General features: G+C 40.7%; 1 protein-coding gene across 4 annotated transcripts in view; it reads right to left on the bottom strand.

Moving 5' to 3' along the window:
- The window catches only part of KDR (kinase insert domain receptor), a 48,612-nt gene extending 37,915 nt beyond the window's left edge, over positions 1 to 10,697 (bottom strand). For 3 of the 4 annotated variants that reach the window (XM_032274230.1, XM_032274229.1, XM_032274231.1), the window contains exons 1-3: positions 10,335 to 10,460; positions 5,291 to 5,384; positions 2,817 to 3,013 (exon numbers count right to left, since the gene is read on the bottom strand). In XM_032274230.1, the coding sequence (XP_032130121.1) occupies positions 2,817 to 3,013; positions 5,291 to 5,384; positions 10,335 to 10,401 (358 nt within the window). In that variant the 5' untranslated portion in view covers positions 10,402 to 10,460. Of the gene's footprint in view, positions 1 to 2,816; positions 3,014 to 5,290; positions 5,385 to 10,334 lie in introns of all 4 variants that reach the window. The other variant, XM_032274228.1, reaches the window with a different exon arrangement.
- Between the last annotated feature and the right edge of the window lie 12,481 nt (positions 10,698 to 23,178).

Consider the following 23,178-nt stretch of genomic DNA (forward strand, 5'->3'; position numbering starts at 1 on the left):
AGTTAAATCTATACACTTTACCAACAAGTTTTACTGATGCTTAAAAAACTCAGACGCTGTCTCTTTAGGTAAATAATGTAAATGCCATGAAAATAAATGAATGGATCTTAAAGGATCTTTAGATTAACAGGAAACAACTAACAATTTTGAATTCAGTTATTCAAGATAACCTTTTATGTGAGCATTTTAAGATTCTGGACACTAGGGATATGATTCTTTCTAAAAATCATGTTTAATAGTGACTGCATTTTGTTTAACATTTAGCAGTCATTGATATCTTCAATGGCAAACATCTGAAAAGCTATCATTCCAAAGACTGAGAAGAAAACTGAAGAGATTCTGGCCAGGTGCAGTGGCTCACACCTGTAATCCCAGCACTTTGGGAGGCTGAAGCAAGCAGATCACCTGAGGTCAGGTGTTTGAGACGAGCCTGATCAACATGGCAAAACCCCATCTCTACTAAAAATACCAAAAAAAACTAGCTGGGCATGGTGGCACGTGCTTATCATCTCAGCTATGTTGGAGGCAGAGGCAGGAGATCAGGTGAACCTGGGAGGCCAAGGTTGCAGCAAGCTGAGACGGTGCCAGTGCACTTCAGCCTGAGCAACAAGAGCAAAACTCCATCTCAAAAAAAAAAAAAGATTTTAAAGCCATTCAAACATTACTCATCCAATGTTAACACACTGCTGGAAAACTTGTCCATTGTCCAGAGATAGAGATGATGTGGTATGGAGTCATGCTTGAAGTCTCAGAGAGTTAACATTTCACATTGCTATGCCCAACACATCTGATCAAGCATTTTCAGAGTGCTTCATAACAGTGAGTCAAAGAGAAGAAAGAGTTAATTAAACCACACGGGACAAAAGCAGCTAATTCCCTGCAACAGCAGAAGTTTGATTTCCTTCCCAGCTGGAAAGCACAGAAAAGCAGCCAATCTAGCCCACCACATGCCATAGCCATTATCTTATAAGGCCAGGGCTCCCTTCCTGGCTCCATCCATTGCTGAAGAGAATGGGGTCAGAAGACTAGGGAAGTAAGGTGGGGATTGGAGGGGACATTAAATACCTATCCATAGAGAATACTTTAGTGTTTCCTTTCCCATTGTTTAACTTCAGGGCCAAAATCTTGGACAGCCCAACTCCTAGAACTTTAGGCTTAGACAGGAAGCAGAATTTAATGGTATACCCAAAGACAGGCAGTGTACCAGTAAACAGTGCTAAGGATTGCTACTGCTTAATATTGCCTAGCTTTCATCCACATGTTATGAAATATTACATAACTTGCTTACAGAGCAAGCCTTTGGAAGTTAAATTAACCCTTTGACGTAAGAGTAAACCTGTTTAGTAAATCAATTCTATTTCAGTATCTCAAAAGAAGGAAATAAACAAAAGAAACCCAAACAACCACCCATCCTCTCAAAATAAAATATTTACTGAAATTCATGAAATGAATTTTCACATGTCTCCAAGTTTCCTGACTTAAGGAGAAGTAAATAATGAGATATTACAGGGGAAGTTCATCTTGCAGTATTTCCAGACAGGCTAAAAGCAGGAAATCCTTGCACTCTTCTGACAGAGCTGCATCTCCCAAGACTGCCAGATCAAAAGGAGTCAGAAATTCTCCAAGATCTGAGCCTTGTCTCTTTCAAATCCTGCAGAGGGGAGGAGGAGGGCACAGCATTCTATCTTGCACAGTGCTTACTCTGGCAAAAATAATTCTCAAACATCATGAATCCAGTGGCATAAGTTACTTTGATGTGGTCTCCACTTTCTCATTGCACTGACCATATGTGACACTACTGAGATGTAAGCAGATATATGCAAGTGTGTTTCCCAAAGCTGATGAAATTCTTGCCCTGTAAAAGCTGTTTCTGGGAAAAAGGTCTAGGTCATCTTCACCTGTCTCAAATATTCTGGGACGTAAAGAGGCATATACATGAATACATAAAATGTCTGTTTGTCGTCACTGAAAAGAAAAATATTTGGTACATCCAAGCAAACTATGATGCAACCCTTACATTCCTCAAATTTATATCATAGGGATCTCATCATTTAAGTCAGGTTTTCACAGAAAAATATAAGATAGTATAAGATTTTTGAAACACAAGAGAATGCATAACTCATTATAAATATTGAATATGTGTGACATTTATTTTATACTATATGGTTGTTAAATCAGCCTCCATGGTATCAACTCCAAGTTGCAAATCCTAGAAAAATATGGTATATCATCCAAGATCTCAGACTAAACAAGCAAAGGAAAGAAACATTGTCCTCAGAAGACTCTTTGAAGCAATGTCTTTATTTGCACATGAATATGGGAATTGTTTTTTATGAAGTATTAGTAAGAAAAAAAAAGTTCCTATGTGCAAAAAACTCTAGGGGTCTTGGCAAAAATGCTTTCCTATGATTTCTTGGGAAAATCTTTCCTTCTGCTGCAGATAACTTGTCTCTCCACAGGAATCTCTTCATAATTCACCCCCAAATATTCCTCAATTTCAAGAATTTTAGGTTGTCTTCTCAAACATAAGAAGACTTTTATAAGTCTCAATGGCCAATAGTGAACACAGATTTACCTTGGAAACAACGATCAATCCCAAACGAATTGGGCAGAAGAGAGGTAACACTGCCTAAGCTCTGGAATCAATCAAGAGTCTCATTTCTCAGAGGAAGCCTCAAGAGAGAAGAATTTTGTGTATTCCACTTGACTAACAGCCTTTAGAGCAAGCCCTTTGTTGTACTCAATTCTTCTTTGAGGCTATTGTCTTTTATAACTGGTAAAGAGACGTGGGAAATGAATTTTATTTCACCACTTACCTTGAACATAGACATAAATGACCGAGGCCAAGTCAGTTTCCCGGTAGAAGCACTTGTAGGCTCCAGTGTCATTTCCGATCACTTTTGGAATTTTGAGTGTCTTACAGAAGAGGCCATCACTGCATTCAGTCACCTCCACCCTTTCCTCAATGCTGCTCTGATTATTGGGCCAAAGCCAGTCCAAGTCCCTCTGTCCCCTGAAAAAATAATTTCAAGGACGTATTAAAGTGAAGTGCCAGACTATGAGGCTATTTCTAAGAAAAGAGAAACTTTGGTTCTCAAACTTAAATAAGCTCTTCACCAGACATAGTCAAAGTCTTCTACCAGCCAGGCATGGTGGCTCAGGCCTGTGATCCCAGCACTTCGGGAGGCCGAGGCAGGCGGATCACCTGAGGCCAGGAGCTCAAGACCAGCCTGGCCAACATGGTGAAACCCCATCTCTACTATACATACAAAAATGAGCTGGGCATGGTGGCACATGCCTGTATTCCCAGCTACTCAGGAGGCTGAGGCATGAAAACTGCTTGAACCAGAGAGGTGAACATTGCAGTGAGCCAAAATCATGCCACTGCACTCCAGCCTGGGTGACAAGGCAACCCCATCTCAATTTTAAAAAAAAAGTCTTCTACCAACAAAAAGTTGGATCGACATATGATGAAAAGTTACAAACTCAGAAGTCACTTACAGAGATTCCTGAGTTTTCTATTAATTAATACATTCTTTCATTCGACAAATATTAACCATCTACTACACGCCAAACTTGTTAAGGACTGGAGAAAGAGCAGTGAAGAAATCTGACAAACATCAATGCCTTTATGGAACCTCAGTCTAACTGGAGAAAACAGGCAATTAAAAAATAAGTAAAATTGATTGTATGAAAGACGGCGTTTAGTGCTATGGAGAAAAATATAGAAGATGCAAAGAAAAGGGTAAAGAATTAGCAGGAGGTGGTCTTGATGAAGTTAGTCATATGAACATCACGAAGAACAGTAATACATGTGAAGACCCTGGGACAGGTGCAAATCTGGAGAATTAAGGGAAGAGCCAGGAAGCCAGAGCAGCCAGGTAAGAGTGGGCAAAGGGGAGTAAGAAGTGAGGTTAGGAAGGAAAGAGGTGGAACTAGACTCCGTCGGACCTTGTAAGGACCTCACATTAAAACATAGATGGCTTGTACTGCAGCATTTCTCCACAAGGCCCCAAGGAAGATGAGAAGATAGTCGACACCAAGAAGAATGTAACGTTATTGGCCTTTCATTCAAAGAACTTGAAATTTCCAAGAAGTTCTGTCTACATCAATCAAGTTACTTTTAACACACTCCATGTTTTTTTTTTCAGAACATAAGAAATGTTTATGCAGTGTTTAAAAAAGGGATAGTGGAATCCTTGGGGATTTCAAATAAGCTTTGTTATCGAGGGTTGATAAAAGGAATATCTAGTGGGAAATGTGTCTTGAACTAGTAAAGCTAGAGAAACAGCACCTGCTACTGTGTTTTTCCCAAAGGGCTGGGTATGGGTAAGGGGACTACAGTATCCTTTATACTGCAGTCTAAAATAGATCTGTGTCATTCTATTTAATGCTTAGTATTCATCAAGTATGAAGCAATGGCAATAAGCTACCCAAGGTCCTTTGTGGACCCCCAGCACTCTTCCAGGAGGCAACATCATCTCCGCTTGTCATAGCCTCTGCCAAAAACACACAGGTCCCAAGACACCTTTATGCCTTTCATGTGTGATCACTACATTAAACTCAAGAGTCTTCTGTCTTTCATTCTGGGGGAAGGACTGAAAGGCAAAATTTACATCTTCTTCCTGACAAAGAAGTCTATTTCTCCAGTTATCAAAAATCAATAGCATGACTTCTTGCCTGCAAGTGGAGAAAGAGGCATTCCAGAATATCAAGGCAGAGCCCGAAGTCCATTATTTATGCAGATTATGCACTCAGTAATATTACTGGCTAAATGTTAAATTGCTATTAAATATTACTGCCTAAATATTAAAATTATAGTAATAATTGTATTACAAAGTAAGGTTTTTGGAAAGGGCTAAGATGTCCAAGAGTCATACTGAGCATAATAAATATGGTTCCAAATTTCTTCAACTCTATTCCTTAAATGTGTATCTGGAGTATTAAGGGAATAGCCCGCAGCTTCATTTATTCATTCATATTTATTGAGTATATGTCTACTATATGCCAGGTGGCTATACTGATTATTGGCATGTGTGTGTGTGCATGTGTATGTGTGTGTGTATGCATGTTGGCAGAGAATAATATAAAAAACACCAGCAAAATTGTACAGAATTTTTGAGAGAAGATGCTTCTCATTTTTCATTATTACATCACTTCTTAGAAACCTCACCACTTATGAACAATTACTACAAGCTCTATTACAATTCTGCTCTACTGGAAATTATTTTCATTCAATAAACAATGAGTTACTTAACACAGGAAATCTAGATCTAGAATGAATCCTTACCTGCAAGTAATTTGAAGAGTTGTATTAGCCTTAATTGTAAGTATGTCTTTTTGTGTGCTGAGGTTGGGCAGATCAAGAGAAACACTAGGCAAACCTAGAAACAAATTAAACAAATGAATGTAGTTGCCACTGAGTTAGACCTCATAGGAAACACCTTCCATCAACAATGCATACTCCATACTTTAAAAGGCCTCCTCAGCAATTCATTGTATAAAACTGGGAATTTACTTTTCACTATTCACAGTAAAAGTTCACAAGCTGTGTCATAACAGGAAGAATGGGCAGATGGTCATAAACCAACACAACAGTTCTGCAATTCGTGGAGCTAGGGTGGAGTTCCTGTTTTCCTGTGTTGCCAACTTCAAGGTCTTACAAAAGGATATGGGACATTGAAACCAAATGAACCTTCATCTGATGATCTCACTCCCTTGGGAAAGGACCCACTGACATTTCTTATAAAACATAGGATGTACACATTTGACTAAATTGCTGATTAATGAATCCCACTTAGAGGGATTTCTATACAGTTCATCTATGTACATACTGGAAGAGAGTGAAAGAATCTATGACCTTGTCTCATTTTCCTTTATCTACTTTCTAGTGCGCTTCCTCTGGTGACCAAACTGCCACAGCTGAAATACGCTTATAAAGACTGTACATTAAAAGCAAGGGAGAGGAACTGAGAAAGAGAAAACATTTCCCAATTCCACACATACATGCATTTTTTTTTTTTTTTGACAGAGTCTCGCTCTGTTGCCAGGCTAGAGTACAGTGGCGCCATCTCGGCTCACCTCCACCTCCCAGGTTCAGGAGATTCTCCTGCCTCAGCCTCCAGAGTAGCTGGGATTACAGGCTCCTGCCACCAAGCCTGGCTAATTTTTTGTGTTTTTAGTAGATATGCGGTTTCACTGTATTAGCCAGGATGGTCTTGATCTCCTGACCTCGTGATCCACCCTCCTCGGCCTCCCAAAGTGCTGGGATTACAGGTGTGAGCCACCACACCCAGCCATGCATATTAATATACTTTTCTGTATGTGTGAAATTTCCCCAATTTCACACATACATGCAAATTAATATACTTTTCTCTCTATTGTAATTCATTAGCATTACCCTTTTTTAAAAAAGTGTATGAATTTTTAAGTGTAATGCTAATGAATTAGCATTGAGAGATCTGAACTTATTCATCAACGCTCTGAGCTCATCCTGACACCAAATTTCAGACACAAGAAACTTGTCTTTACCTAAAAGCAGTAAGAACGAACTGTGGCATAGATTCCTCACCATGGGTCACTCTACAGCAAGATGATTTAATTCTCTGCGGCTAAATGTGAAGAGCTATGAGATGTTGAAAAAGCATGAGAGAAAGAAAACCTGTCCACTATGCTAGGGTCTTAACACATATTAAGACCTTGAAAATACCAGCTTTAAAAAAGTAATTGATGCTGGGCAGGCACCCAAGCTTTCTAAGTCACATCAACTAAGAAAAACTGACTTTCTAGGCCTAAACTGGCATTGATGTTGTCGGGCAAATAACAGAGAGTATGAACAAATAAAAGGAGGTATGAGACAGTATAAATAGAGAGCGTATAAATAAATATCCAGTGCAAACATCCAATGCTTTGAATCTGTGGACCCCAATGTGAACAACTGCAGGCAGAATGAACAAGTGACTGCACGTGTTCTCACACACCTGCACAGATGTGCAAACCAGGGTGCGGACATAACCATAGATTGTTGATCAATAACATGGTTTTTTTAAAACTGGAGACTAAGTGATATCAATATATCTCAGAAATTAGTTGGCATTGGTACTGACTTACATTTGGGGCAGTTTTGTTCTTAAGACTTTAGATCTTTTGAGATCTAGAGACTTTTAGATCGTTTCGACTTTAGATGCATTTTAACAAGCATTTCAAGTTACCCTGCCACCAGTGGTCTATGGGCCACTCTTGGACAGCTGCTGGTCTGGGTGATCATGTTTAGTTAATTTGCATAGTACTTTGTGTGTGGAAGGGGGGTTCTATTTAAGTTTAAAATAGAAAATGGGGTTTCGCTATGTTGCCCTAGCACTTCTTGAGCTCCAGGGCTCAAGCGTTCCTCCCTCCTCTGCCTCCCTAAGCGCTAGGATTACAGCAATGAGCCACTGTGCTTTTTAATATGAAGCAAATAACTGCCCCCCAAAACAGGCAAACAAAAAACCAAAATGCTTAAAAGCAAAATAGAAACCTTCCAGTAATGGAGTCTCACTTTGTCTAAGAAAAGGAAAATTAAAACAATTCATTTGCATAACACAGATTTCAAACTTGACTGGGGAACCCTAGGTTGAGAAAGACGCTGAAAACATGATATACAATTCACACTACAATCCAAATGAGAAAGTGCCCATTATTTGGCCACTTCTTATAAGAAAAAAAAAATGGCAGTAAAAATGACTCTCAATATGCTATGCCCACTCTGCTACCAAAATGAGAAACTCCTGAAGGTCCCTCATAATTCACTGCCACAGGTCACATTCTAGACACACTTTCCTAAGTAACAAATCTTCTTAAAAAGAAAAGGTGGCCAGGCTCAGTGGCTCACGCCTGTAATCCCAACACTTTGGGAGGCTGAGGCTGGCGGATCACAAGGTCAAGAGATTGAGACCATCCTGGCCAACATGGTGAAACTCCATCTCTATTAAAATACAAAAATTAGCTAGGTGTGGTGGCACGCGCCTGTAGTCCCACCTACTCGGGAGGCTGAGGCCGGATAATTGCTTGAACCCGGGAGGTGGACGTTGCAGTGAGCATGCCACTGCACTCCAGCCTGGGTGACAGAACGAGACTGTCTCAAAAAAGAAAAGAAAAGGTAAGGCCGGGCGCGGTGGCTCAAGCCTGTAATCCCAGCACTTTGGGAGGCCGAGGCGGGTGGATCACAAGGTCAAGAGATCAAGACCATCCTGGTCAACATGGTGAAACCCCGTCTCTACTAAAACTACAAAAAAATTAGCTGGGCATGGTGGCGCGTGCCTGTAATCCCAGCTACTCAGGAGGCTGAGGCAGGAGAATTGCCTGAACCCAGGAGGCGGAGGTTGCGGTGAGCCGAGATCGCGCCATTACACTCCAGCCTGGGTAACAAGAGCGAAACTCCGTCTCAAAAAAAAAAAAAAAGAAAAAAAGAAAAGAAAAGGTATGTCCTTCATTCATAGGAAGCTGAGATTAATACTAAAACTATTCTAAAATGACTCTCATAGCTTATTGAGTCATTTTTACTGCCATTTTTTTCTCACAAGAATGTGGCCAAATAATAGGCTCTTTCTCATTTGGATTGTAGTGTGAATTGTATCTCATGTTTTATTCTAGAGACACATCTACAACAAAAATCTATTCAACAAGATTCTCAATAACTTCAAATTCATATCTGTAGACCAACACTGGGTTTTTTTGTTTTTTTTTCTCCATTAAACTTCATTAGTTTTCATTGGCAAGCTTGAGCTGGACTCTTCAGAAAGTTCTAAAGAAATAACTATAAGAGGTACATATGCTACTACTCAATAAAAAGCCCTTCTATGTTCAAATCCCATAACCAATATTAATTAATTTGTGCACTGTTACCCTTCCAGCTCAAAGACGGGAAGGAAAAACAACAGTGCCTCTGTCTCCAGAATTTGATGGCACCAATTACAGCCCAATCCAATTAAGCAAGTAATGCACTCCAAAAGGGCAAGTTCACCATTACATTCAAGGCAACCCCAGTGCCGTTACTACTGCGCTAGGAAACACCCCAGGCTTGAAAGCAACTCACTTGTTTGTAGAATACAGAGCAACCACATGTTCCAGACCTTCACTCTCTTCCCATAAAGGGGGAGAGAGAGGGTTTGTCAGGGACAAATGAGTGTCCATGGTGGAACTGGACCCGATGAACCAAGTCATTATAAAGAAAATTCAATAACCCCGGACAGATGATCTTCGTACTGTATGTGGGTGTGAGTGTCTCTTAAGACATAAGATTCTTGTCTTAGGAAATAAGAATTTTTTTCCCTGAATTATTCGACTTTTTTTTTTTTTTTCTCTGACCCTTTTTCCCCTTTCTCGCCCTGCAAAGGGTGGAAATCTGGAAATCAGCAAACTGGCTGCAGAAAAGAAATAATTATCTAAGGGATGGGGAGAGAAAGGGAACTGAGGAAGACAAGACCGGCAGCTATTGCACCAAGAGCCTGTGTGTTCCTAATTGAAAGAGACAGAAATTTTAGGTGGCAGGGAGAGGAAGGAATGGCGCTAAACCTAGGTACCAAGTCCCTCGGGAAAGGTTTTCAGAGCTTGAGCTTCTTACTCCAAGGACCATAGCGCTTTGAAAGATGTGCAATGCTTTAGGCAGGACAGTTGACTTGTTACTTGGGGACACTTGGAGAAGCTGTCTCAGCCCCTAGGACAAGTCCCTATTTCCCCCTTTTTCTCACTGCAAGAAGACTGGTGTCCTGCACCAAGGAAGGACAAAATTTTCTCTCCTCACCAGATCCCACTTCACACAGCGGGTGTGCGTTTGTGTTCGGGCATGAAGACAACAGCGAGCCGGGTCTCGGCTCTACTCGCAAAGAGGCAGAACCGAGTGTACAGTGCGATCCGGGAGACCCGGCTTGAAGTCCCTGCACGGTTACATTCCCCGGGCCCGGACTAGGATGTTGCGCGCAGCCAGACAACTTTTCACCGCCCGTTCTCGCTGCTGAGGCACCTCCTGCCTGCCAGCCCCGGTCGCCTTCCCACTCCCGCCTCCCGACAGCCCGAGGGTGTGTCGGCATCTCAAGACGCGCTCCAGCCGAGGTCCCAGTCGGAGACCAGAGTCCTGGAAAAGGAACTTGGCTAGAGAGCACAGGCAACCACAGACTCCCTGGGTAATCTTGGGCCAGTCTCTGAGCCTCAGTTTCCCCACTGGTAAATGAAAGATCGCAAAGTGTCAAGTCGCGTCCAACTCTCCAGCTCTATGATTCCGAGTTAGTTCGGGCTTCCAGATCCTCTCCGCCCGCACCCGACCTGTCCACCTTCCTCCTTGGGAGTGGGCTCCTTACCCACAGAGGCGGCCCGGGTCTCCACGCAGAGCCACAGGGCGATAGCCAGCAGCACCTTCCTCTCCATCCTGCACCTAGAGCCGGGCGAAATGCCCAGAACTCGGGCACCGCTTCTTTCTCCCAGCGCCGGTCTAGAGAAGGAGGCGCGGAGGTGGAACGCGCGGCACCGCGCAGCGCAGGACCCCGGAGCGCACAGGGCGAGGGAGCCCCGGCGCCTACCGCGGCTGTAGGGGCGCCTGCGGGTGCCAGTAGGAGAGGATACCCCGGCTGCCAGACGGGCTTTCTGCAGCGCACAAGTAATGCCCGGCGCGGTGAGAGGAAACGCAGCGACCACACACCGCCTGCTCTCCCGGGGTCCCGGGACTCAGTGCCGAGTGGGAGCTGGAGCCGAAACTCTAGAGTGCGGGGGCGGGGCCATGTGGGGCGGGACCGGGCAGGGGAGGGGCTCTCCCATGCGGCCAGCCCCGCCTCACACCCGGGTACCCAGCGGGGATCTAGAGCTCCCCAGGCCCATTTACATCTCCGCAGTTCCCCCACACGCCCGGGACTGCGCCGGGCTCCGAGTCGCCCAGGAGAGAACATCTCGGAGCAACAACTTTGTTTCTGGTGTAAATAAAAAGTAGTCGGTAACGGGCGCTGAGCCACTCCAGGGTTCAATCGCTTGCTAGCCCCCGAGATTTGGGGAGCATCATCGGGACCGCAGCGAGGGACACCGCGCCCTCACCAGGTGTGTCAAAGTGCAGGACCCTCTTCGCCATCGCGAGCGTCTGAAGTGGCCGAGAATCTGCTGCAGTTTGGAGCCACGAGGGAAAAGCGGATACTGAGCCAAGTATGCCGGGTCGCAAACTGGCAGAGACTCCAGCCGGCAGTTTTGCTTTTTGTATTAGAGTGTTTGTTTTAGGGTGTTTTGTTTGGCCAGCGTAATCGTAGTTTAAAAAGCTGAATCTGGTTGCTCTTAATCAGAAAACGCACTCGCCCAGTTCGCCAACATTCCTGCTATTTCCCGCAATATTTGGCGGCTCCAAATATTTTGAAGTTACCTGCCTAGCCCCAAGAAGGCATTTACATTTGGGACCCCTGCCTGGCTCTTGCCAGAAAACCTGTAGCAGGGCTCCAGGGAACTGGAGGTATACAGGGCCCGTCCCTGGCCTGAGGCTCTCCGTGAGAGAGGGCTTTTGTCCATCGTGTTCCTCAAAGAAGAGCCCTAGTGAAATTTTGGCCAGGCCCCTTTTCCGAGCAGAGCTTCCAGCTAAGATACCCTTAGGCCCAGGGGAAGGAGGCCAGCTGCCCGCAAGCTTCAGTGGAGGTGCAGTGAAGCAAAAGCAGCCAGGACACTCTGTGACCAAACTGCAACACTGTCTCCACGTGTGTGGATTTCTTGTGGCAGTCTCACCCCAGACAAAATTTAATTTAAGGCAGCTGTTTGGAGGGGAACTCCAATTCCTTCCTGACCAAATTCGTTCCTTCTTGTTTTCTGTACATATCTCCCCACACCTGGGGAGTGTCATCAAATGTCCCCTAACTTCATTAAATATGAATCTTCCAGATTCCTATGTCTCCTACCTCCCAGGGGTGCTTTTTAATGACAACCTAAAGGACCATCCTTCACCAAGATAAACACAGAATTATTATCTCTACACCTAATTCAAACTAGATTGATTGTATACAATTAATGTAGCCTGTTGCTTATCTTCATCTGTTTTTAAATATTTACTGTATTCACGCTTCCACTTTGCCAGGTTGACAGCTGAAATATTTTAACACCGTCTGAAATATAATGAATATGCATGGCAAAAAGTATTTTGGAAAAACACAAAACGGTTTAGAGTGAAAAGACTTTCTTTTCGGAGAGGTATTTTTGTGTTTCCTTTTTTCCCAAGCAGATTCTTAAACACAAGTATGTAGATATATCACCCTCCTCTTTCCGCAGCTGCTTGATATCAATGCTGTTTGAGCCTTGGCTTTTTTCTCTTTAAATTTGATTTATTCATTTCAGACAAGGTCTCACTCTGTTGCCCAGGCTGCTCTTCAACTCCTGGACTCAATCCATCCTCCTGCCTTAGTCTCCCAAACTACTGGGATTACAGGCATGAGCCACCCTACCCAGTCTTCACTTTATAATATACATTGGAGATTCATTCTACATCAGCCTTTAAAGCTCCATCATTTATTCATTCATTCATTCATTCATTTTTATAGAGGCAGGGTCTCACTATGTTGCCCAAGCTGGTTGTGAACAAAGCTCCATCTTTCCATCTTTTCAATGTTGGCATGGTGCTCCACTGCATAGATGTACTCATATTTATCTGGGAGGTATTTATTTGGGGAGGGGAGAGAATCTTTAAAGAAACTCCTCTCTTCCTGCTGTTAAACTTAGCAAATAAAACAGGATGGATTCTGGCAGAGTTGGACAAAGAGGTGGGAGATGGAACCCGGTTTGGAGAAGGCAGTTTTTCTCCATCTCCATCACCAAACAACTCCCTCTCAGCCTTATTTACAATTCATGACACTTCCTCTTCCATGTCTCATTTAGGAAGATAGTGTCTCCTGTGAATGCAAACCAGAACCTGCAGGCCCATGGTAATAGCCCCCTTTAGAAGTCTTGGAGGAAATGATGCAGTCTTTGATGGATGCAAGGCCAGAATTTGGCAGGGTTTCGATGAAATCAGTCTACCACATTCCCTCCCACACAGCACTTAGAAGTACCTTAGGTTCACAAAAACATGGCAAAGTCTATTTAAAAGAAAGAAAGAAAGAGAGAGAGAAAGAAAAAAAGGAAGAAAGAAAGAAAGAAAGAGAGAGAGAGAGAGGGAGGGAGGGAGGGAGGGAGGAAAGAAAGAGAAAGAAAAAAAGAAAGAAAGAAAGAAAGAAAGAAAGAAAGAAAGAAAGAAAGAAAGAGAGAGAGAGAAAGAAAGAAAGAAGAAAAAGAAAAAAAGAAAGTTAGTTTGCTCCATGTGCAGCAACCTCTCATTATCTGGCATTGCAAAGGAGCGACTTTTGTGAGTTAACCCAGCAGTACGGCAACCACCTAGCAAAAGTGCCCCAAACGTGTTGAATGTTCCACAGATGCTATTAAGATACATTCACTAGAGAACAGCAGAGTAGTAGCTAAGTGCATAGACTCTGGGGCCACTGCCTGGATTTTATTCCCTTATCTACCACTTACTATCTGCGTGATCTTGACCGACTTACTAGTAACTTAACTATGAAACACACAAAAAGTTATAATAATACCTTCTTCATAGAGTTCCGTCAAAAATTAAAGAAGTTACTGGATGTAAGGCACTTGGAATAAGCCCCAACAACTAGTAAGCACAAGATCTTGGACACAGTAAGTACCAGATACACATTAAGAAAGATTCTGCAAAGGTTAGTTATTCTACAATGCATGGCCTTCTTTGTGCTGCTGAGATCTAAACTGCAAAGAAGGCTAATTCATTTAACAACAGTTTTTGAGCATCTACTACATTCGAGGCGCTGTACCAGGAACTGGGGTTACAATGGTGAAAAGAATGGCAAGATGAGCTTAAATGAGGAATCATTGTAACAGCCTCCCCGAGACGAATTTAATTTAATTTTTAAGCACTTCTTGTCTCCAGTTACTTTTCTGGGCTTGTACATACATAATATACATTGTTCATATTCAAAGCACACTGCATAAATTACCCTCCATGATGTCCAAATTTGGTTACATTACCAACAGTATTTTGGACTCCATGACTTAACAAGTAATATGAAGATTGGTCAAAGGTTAACAACTGTGGCAGTTGAACAGTGGGTACTTAAAAATTCATTTGACTATTCTGTCTACTTTCACGTGTTTGAAAGTTTCCATAATTAAAAAAAAAAAATCTGTTCCAAATGACTATAATCAAAGTCATTTTGCCCGGGCCAATATAACACTAACTTTTCCATTGTCTTTTCCTTGATATCGTGAAAATAAGGATTTAGAATGTCCTTGAGCAGCTTTCAGTCATTTCAGGCAGCAGCTTCATCATTTGTAAATGAAAATAATTCTTACCTAGCCTACCTCAAGGACTGTTAAGAGACTCAAATGAGATCACTTCATGGAAGTGCTCTATAAACTGTAAAAGTAATGAGGAGTGAATAGATGTTTAATTTTTTTCCTGAAAGTACTTGTTACCAAGGCCTTTAATCAGGTGGCTTCCACACATACCTGAAAATTGTTTTCAACATTAAGAATATCAACTGTTCAAAAGCATTTCGTAGCCAGGCATGGTGGCTCATGCCTGTAATCCCAGCACTTTAGGAGGCTGAGGCAGGAGGCTTGCTTGATCCCAGGAGGCTGAGGCTGCACTGAACTATGGTGGCACCACTGTACTCCACCCAGGGTGACAGAGTGAGACTCTGACTAAAAAAAAAAAGTATTTCCTATCTTTCTTTGACATATCGATATAGAAATAGCTATATAAATAGAGAAGAGATGCATGGAGATATATATACATAATAGAAAATTTTGCAGAAAATATCTAGGAGGATACACACCAAAAAAATACCTACCTTTGGGAAGTGGTTGAGGCACAGAGGCAGGGGGATGAGAACTTGTACTTTTTGCTTCATATACGTCTATAATTTTTTTCAAACCAAGAAAGTATTAGGTTTACAAATAAAAAATACTATAAAAGAGATCAACTCTCTTTTCTAGGGGCTATTATATTTTAAATATGACCATTTATTGATTACATATTTGCATGACACTTTCTCGTGTTTATTTCACTTTCCATATTCATTTATTTTCAACTTACCAGAGCCTCTGACTACCTCACCAGATGTTGGCTCGGTTTCACAGCCCATCCATACTTAAAACGGCTGTGCCTTGGGAGATCATGAGCAGACCTTTGCTTCTCATTATCTACCTTCTTCACACGCCTAAGTTTATTTTATTCCCTGCGTGATTTATACATTTAACTTAAGATATATTTGTGTATTCAAGAAAAAGAATGGAATATCTCATCACAACAAGAATGTTGATAGGTCACCGCAAAGCCAGGCCTGCCTTGAATGTGTCCAACAGTGTTTGATTCTATTTTAAAGCCTTATATTGCAGTAAACAGAAAGCAAACTCTCCATCCTCTTTATGAAAGAGATTGAAGAGAACTTGATTACTCGCTCCCTGCAAAGGAAAAAAAACTCTGTTACTATAAATATGTATAACTATGTTCCAGCCCCAAACTCTCCCGTATAGTTTCTTGCAATAGCTTACATAAGAATGGATATAATAATTTTTAAATGTATAAGATGCAAAGAATTTAAATAATCAACCGAAAGCCCACACAGCACCAGAGAAGAATGCTAAAAAATAATAAGAGCCGACGCTTTTTTAGCACATCGTGAGCAGGCTCTGTTCTGAATACTTTATTTCTCATTTCATCATTTCTTATAACATCCTATGAGGTGGCAAGCGCTATTAGTATTCGTTAGAAAGAAGAGGAGCAAAAGAAAAAATATTTATTCTTAATTTAAGTAAATAGCCCTTTGCCTTCCTAAAAGTCTTGCAAAAAAAAAGTTGTTATATTGCTCTGTAAATAATCAATGAAGTTTTTTCATCATTAATTAGCAACATGATAAAAGGCAGGGCATTCTTTGCATTTTTCAATAATAATAAAAAGAAGGGGTAGATTTTTGGAGCACTTACTATGTGTCAGGTATTTCCCTTGGATTATTTTATTTAATGCTCATTATAACTTAGTAGAAAAGATACTATAATTATTCCCATTTAAGGACAGTGGGGAAATGAGGTTTAGAAAGTTTAAGTAACTTTTCCAATGTCCCATAACTGTAAGTGGTCGGATCAGGATTTAAACACAGAGAGGTATTAAGCATCCAAAACAGACCCCTCCAAGCACATACAAATAGCTTTTTGTTTTTGTTTTTTTGTTTTTTTGAGGACTAATCTCATTCAAGGCATGAGTGAATTGATGCCACTGACTTCCTCTGCCTCTCCATAACAATGGCTTCCATTTTCCTAAGAAAGGCTGAGTGACTTAGAAGAGGCACTCTGAGATGGCTGACCATGAAAGAATGTAAAGCAGGTAATTAGATCTTGCCCTCCCCACCTGCAGAATCCCAGCCACATTGATTGGATATCCACCTTCCACCCAACCCCCAAACCACAGATCTTCTCCAAAAGAAAAAAAGTAGTTGCTTCTATACAAATAATCACTTGCGTATTTGGGGCATTTTTTTTCTACCGTGAATTTTTGCCATTTGTCCTCCTGGACCTCCTTCCATACCCAGTGCAAATACCTGTCCCAAGTGATATGTTTTGTTTTTTATTCAGCTGTCTTCCTCAATTCAGACCCTCCTAGGAGAAATAGGCAAAGATAAATCTTACCTGAGCAAATAGTTAAGTTTGGAAGGATGGTTGTTAAGGTCTAATAAAAATAGTTAAGGACTTGATGATGCCTACTAATAAAATCCATTTTGCGTACTATAGACTTATTGTGGTAGGTCTGATTAAATAAAACTACTATAAAGATACTTTGGGGTTAATATTATATGTACTAGCTATATAAAATGTACTTTATATGACTATTCTTAAATCCACATTTAGATAATAGTCGTCCATTTAATAAATACACCCAGTTATACTGAATTTAGACTTTATCATTGACAGATTAATGTGGACTATTTTGTTATTCACAGAAGTAGGAAATTTTTTTCCTTTTGTTGTATACACATAGCACTCATGCACATCTGATAACATAATCACACGTTTGTGCAAAGGTTTCTTCCCCAAATCAGGGAGTAGGTCACGTTGATTTTGTGTTCCCAGGGCCTATCACAGTCCCTCTGCATACACACCTCTCAGCACATTAATGATGCCCAAGTTATTTTTGTCATTTCCATTTCTGCTGCTCTTTGTTCCTTCTTTGCTTTTTTTTTTTTTTCTCTCCAGAATCACACGCCTCTTGGGTATCCTTCACAAATGCCTTTGTCTTTACAGAGAGCAACTTGTGGGAATAAATGGAACAATACAATGTCAACATAGACGCAACAGAGTGAAAGAGTTAGTTCTTAATTTATTAAGCAGTGGGGACTGGAGATTTTTGTTTTTGATTTTTAGTACAATGAAGAAAAAGAAATGAAGCATCGATAAGATTAGTACGAAACACGTGATTGAAATGTTGCATCTGTGTCATTTGCAGTGCAAAAAATACTCTTGGTTCCCAGAGGAGTGCTAAAGATGACCATTCCCTCACAAGAAGAATGTATATACTTCCAGGTTAGTTGTATTAGTTTGCAATACTGTTCACATTTTTATGGACTAAAGATAATGTTTCCCAGTGATACTACTTCACCAGTGTTGATAGCAAGTCAATGACAGCAGAAAAGTTTTATGTTTTTTGAAATTTAAATTTAGTCTCCAGAGTTTCCAAAACATTGGTGAAAAGTCCCTGGAGGCACAAATAAAATTTTTTTCTTTGAGCAGTGTTTCTGAACGTTCATTTCTAATATATCACTGCCTTGCTCCACATAATAATAATATAAAAAATTCACCAAGGAATGGCTCACAAAGAGAAATTTTAAAATAAAATGAAAAATACAGCTTTAGATCTAATTGATAATCATCCAAAATTGGTCAGGCTGATTATAGGCAGATGAAAGGCTGAAAGGGAGTCATTTCATGCATCTGATCACATAATATAAATAGAAGATCCAGCTGTGGAGAAAATGATTCTAGTAACAAAGCACCACATCAAAAATATTCATCATTAAAATGGTCTTTGTATATGCAAAAATGCATGTATTTCCTTATCCTAAGAAAAGTGGAGCTTACTGCTCCCTAAAGCAAGCTTTAGTAGTCTGGTACTTTGCTTCTGGTACTTTGGCCTTTCCTTCAGACAAGTTCTTGAAAGATAAAGAACCTTCTCTCCTCAGAGGCAATAACTTCTTGGTCTTGACTCTGCCAGCATCTCCACAACAGCCATCCCATTGTCCACCCTCTTCCTGAACCTCTGTCTTTGCTGAAGCTCGAAACACTCATAGGTACACTCCTACCTACCAGCCAATGTCCTTCACTGACTGACATTCCTTTGCTCAACCCTAAACACAGGCATCTCCACATCCATTCTTGGTCACCATCCCTTGTACTCTTCCATGACTTTCTTAGGGATTTTATTTCTTCTTTTGCCTTTGACTATCTTCCTTATGGAGAAAACTTGAAAAATTGTGCTCTCCAACTCTGATTTTCTACCCTAGCTCCAGCTTTTAATGTCTAATTCTTCCTGGACATCTCTGTGTATATTCCACCCATTTCTTAAATTCAAAGTGCCCAAAACCGAACTTTTTGTCTCTTTACACCTACCCTGCCTCCTTCAGCCTTCTCAAGCTGAAAGTCCCTCTGAATGCTTATATTTCATTCCATGGAACCATGGTATTCCCCTGCCTTTTCTTTGCCTCTCAAATCTGATTTTATCTACATTCTTTACTTCCCTCATCTCCATCTCCTATTTTCCTTCATCAGACTGCCTTGACTCATGACCAGTTTACCTTTTTCTTTGAATTTGCCAGTCCATTCATCACTCCACTGCCAAAGTTATCTTCCTAAAACACAAAGTTCATCTGTCCCTCACCTTGGACAGTTGACCATTTATACGGCACAAAGCCCCAAATTCTAAGCCTTGTGTTTAAAGGTGTTGTTCTTTGCTGCTTCCTATTTATACAACTTACCTCCCAGTATACCATGGACACACTCTTAGTTCAACCTTCTAGATTTCACTAGCTACCTCCAGAAGACGCTTTATACTTCTTTGTCTCTTGCTCAGTGCATTCTCTATGCCTTGAATGTGCTTTATTCCAATATCTGCCCATATGCAGTTGGCCCCTCTTTAAAACGAGGCCCCAAGAAATCTCTGGAATCCCTACTCCTCCGCCTCACCCCCTCTGACTTACTCTTTCCATGCCTGTAGGAGTTGGGGTTCCTTAAGTTGTACGCAACAGGAAAACCAACTCACTTTAGCTTGAATGTATAGGATCATGTTGCTGTAAGTTACAGACTGGCTTCAGACAGTTTGGTCCAGAGTCTCATTGTGTCATCCTGCTATTTTTCTTCGTGATTTTCTCAATTCTGCTTTCAGGCTGTCCTCATAATAGAAAAACAAATGGCTGCACATTCTCACTCCACACTGTCCACAGAAAGACAGTGTCTCTTGAGCAGTAAAGGGGAAGATCCTTTGACCTAAGCACATCTTACATCTCATTGCCTTATCTCTAAACCAAGAGGCAGGAAGGATCTAATAGGCTATGTCAATCAGAGTTTACCTTTGCAATTAAGAATAGGCTCAATAACAGCAAAACTACATAATTAAAATAGAAAAAACTAGTCCTCAAAAAAAATCTAAGTATTTTTCTAGGAAGCAGGGGGAAATGGATGTTAAAGAGACAAACAATCAATGATCACAATATTCCCCATGCTCCAAGAATATCTGTTGTGGCCTACAGGATATTATGCCTTATAACAGGTTTGAGTAGATGTGTCTGTCTCTCTCATTATATTGTGAGATGAAGGACAAGTTTAGTGTGGTTTACATAATTGTTTTCTCTAAACTTCCAAATAATTGATGACAAGCTTTTCATTCTTCTGAAATAGTTTTTCCTGTATCCAACAGTATCATCGTAATAATAGCTAACATGTATTGAGTTACCATGTGTCAGGCCCTATTGTAAGCATTTTACATGTGTTGACTCCCTTAAACCTCACCATCAACCTACGTATTTCTTAGATGCAGAAATTAAGGCTGAGGGGGGTTAAGTAACTTGCCCAATCCCAAGTAGCTTGTGAATCTAGGATTTGAGCCAAAGCAATGTGAATCCAAAGTCTACACTCTGAAGCTGACTCTTAAGCTGGTTATATTTATTAATCTCAATAAAGCGTATCTCCTGGTAAAACAATCACTAAAAAGCTACTTATCTTTCAGCCCACCATTCAGACTATTACTCAATCTTGCCAATTCTTTCTTTCAATGTATCTGTCCTTTATGGTTTATTCTTCCATTAAATTGACCATTCAAATTCTGACCATCTCTTGGCTAGAATTCTAGACTTATATATTTAAGAATCAATCCATTTCGTATTCTTACCCCAAACTCTAATCCTAGCCTCAGTATTTTTCTTCCTGACCTGATCTTCAATCTTAAAGGTGTAACGTCTTTCAGCCTATAATCAGAAGAAAATAAGACCATCAGAGGTTAAACATCTATAGTGACTTGGGACAACAAGACATATGGGACAGCATGGCAATTGACCCTTTGATGTTGTCCACCTCTGAGATGGAACTCATTTAAATGTGGGAACCCTTCAGAGACTGTACAATCCAGTGCCTTCTCTTCAGTCAGGAATCCATCAACCACTAAAGATTAATCTTGATTATTAGCATCTTGAAGAGACATTGAAAAGATTCTCCACGACCACACTTCGAAATCCAGAACTTCTCCTCCCAGCGCGTGACTGTGACAGGGGCACGCCATGAGGTTTCACCCCTCGCTCTGTGCCCAGCAGCCTGCGACAGTGCCAGAGGTCTGCTCCGTGAGCACACATCGCAGATTGCTAAGCAGTCTCTATTCATTCACTGCCCTGCTTTCTAATAGCAAGGTAATTATAACATGTCTAGGCAAACACCAGCATTTTAGATGTTTGAAAAGTATTACCTATGCACTAGATATATTGTTCCTTTTCTTAGAGTATTTATGAGATATGCTTTTTATTTATTTATTTATTTTTTGAGACTGAAGGCGGGAGTGCAGTGGCGCAATCTCGGCTCACTGCAACCTCCGCCTCCCCAGTTCAAGCTATTCTTCCGCCTCAGCCTCCCGAGTAGCTGGGACCACAGGCACGTGCCACCATGCCCAGCTAATTTTTGTATTTTTAGTAGAGACGGGGTTTCACCATGTTGGCCAGGATGGTCTAGATCTGTTGACCTCGTGATCCGCCCACCTCAGCCTCCCAAAGAGCTGGGATTACAGGCGTGAGCCACCGCGCCCGGTGGAGATATGCATCATTTTATTTTTAAGTTTTAACTTTATTACTTATTTATTTGAGATATATTAGATAATTTATTTACTAATGTGAAATCAGTGATTCTCAATCCTGGCTACACATTAGAATCTGCAGGGTCTGGGTAGCTTTGAAAACCTGGTACCTGGCATCTTCCTACACCATAAATCAAAATCTCCCGGGCGGGCGGGGGAAGGAGGGCGGGAAGATTTGATCAATAGATTATTTTGTTGTTGTTTATTTGTTTTCTACTGTGATTCTGCTGTGCAGCCATAGTAGAGAAACATCATGTTAAACTCTGGTTCATGAGGACAGAAATATCTTTCCAACATTTAGAAGTAAAAACTTTATAGCTTCAGGATGATTCTGTCCTGGAGTTCAAGAGCGGCAGTGAGCTTTCCAAAGAGCACCAAAAATACATGATAAATTTGAAAAACATAACACGTAAGAGCAAAATAATTGATTCCTAACAAATTCAAAATTATGAAGAATACTTTTAAATAGTTTTTACCCCCCATAATCTGTTTCATATGAGTGACTGTTAAGGTGTTTGCGTGATTCAGGGTGAGTCTTCCACATGTAAGGACACTTATAACAAGTTCTTAAAGCATTCTTGAGTATTTCAAATTGCTGTTTAATATTTGACTAGATGAAATGTTTCTAGCTAACACTGGAAAAAGAGTAGAAGTAAAAAAAAGTCTGAAGTCAACAGTCTGGTACTAATAATTCATTTTGATAGGAATTACAGCTTTCCAAGTCTTAGCTTCAAAAAGAAGATAAGCTTCTAATGTGTGCTGAGGCAACGCTCTCTTTTTTTCTGAGTTATGCTTTTTATTAAACGCTACTATGAATGAAAGAAGAACTGCTTGATGGGGGCTGGGTGGGAGGAAGACACCAAAATTGAGTTTCAAGAAAGGTAAATCATCTAAATCAGTTTATTTGATCTAGAAATATTGCTGAACATAATGGAATATGTGGTGTCGTCTTTTGACCTTCCTAGCTCCTAAAATCAAAAGTCAGATTCTAATAAACTAGAGTAACATGTAGATCTAACCCATCCAGTTAAAATAATTCATTAGGATCTAGAATGAGTACCCGAGACTATAGCCGCCTTTAAAATTCTTTGTAAGCTTGTGTTTCAAAAAGTTTTGAAATATCTGCATGTGTGTGCTTGTGTACAGAATACACACTAAAAACATACCCATCAGAATTTAGCAGTGATTATTCCCCAATAAGAAAAATATGAATGACTCAAATTTTTTTCAAGAATCACATAATACTTTTTATGGGCTCCCATGAAACTTAATTACTCCTGAGAACCAGAATGGGGCAGTAATGATGGAAGAGGTTTCATTTATTACTCTATATTCTTTCATATTATTATTTTCATTAATAATTTATAATTGAAAATTATAAATAATAAACATATGATAAAAATTGTGAATTTTAAAAGAGCCATTAAAACCACACTCATTCTTTCCACTTGGGAAGTGTCTTTATTAATATCTCATCTGCCCAGGTGGGTAAGAGAACGTGAACAGAAATGCTGTCATATTTTTAATATTTGTTATGGCAGCATCTCACTTCCAGGTACCAAAACATGTGTTCATTTTCTATTCCTGCATAACAAATGACTCCAAAACCTAGTGGCTCAAATAATGACAGTTTATCACCTCAGAATTTTTGCAGGTCAGTGAGCGCAGTCTGACTGGGTTGTTCTGATTCTGAGTCTCTCATGAGCTTGCGGTCAAGATGTCAGTGAGGGATGTGGTCATATGAAGGCTTGACTGCGGCTGAAGAATACATTTCTGGTGTGACTCACTCACAT

This window comes from Sapajus apella, unplaced genomic scaffold (genome assembly GCF_009761245.1).
Source record: "Sapajus apella isolate SASKATOON/1434 unplaced genomic scaffold, GSC_monkey_1.0 scaffold5, whole genome shotgun sequence".
Lineage (NCBI taxonomy): Eukaryota > Metazoa > Chordata > Mammalia > Primates > Cebidae > Sapajus > Sapajus apella.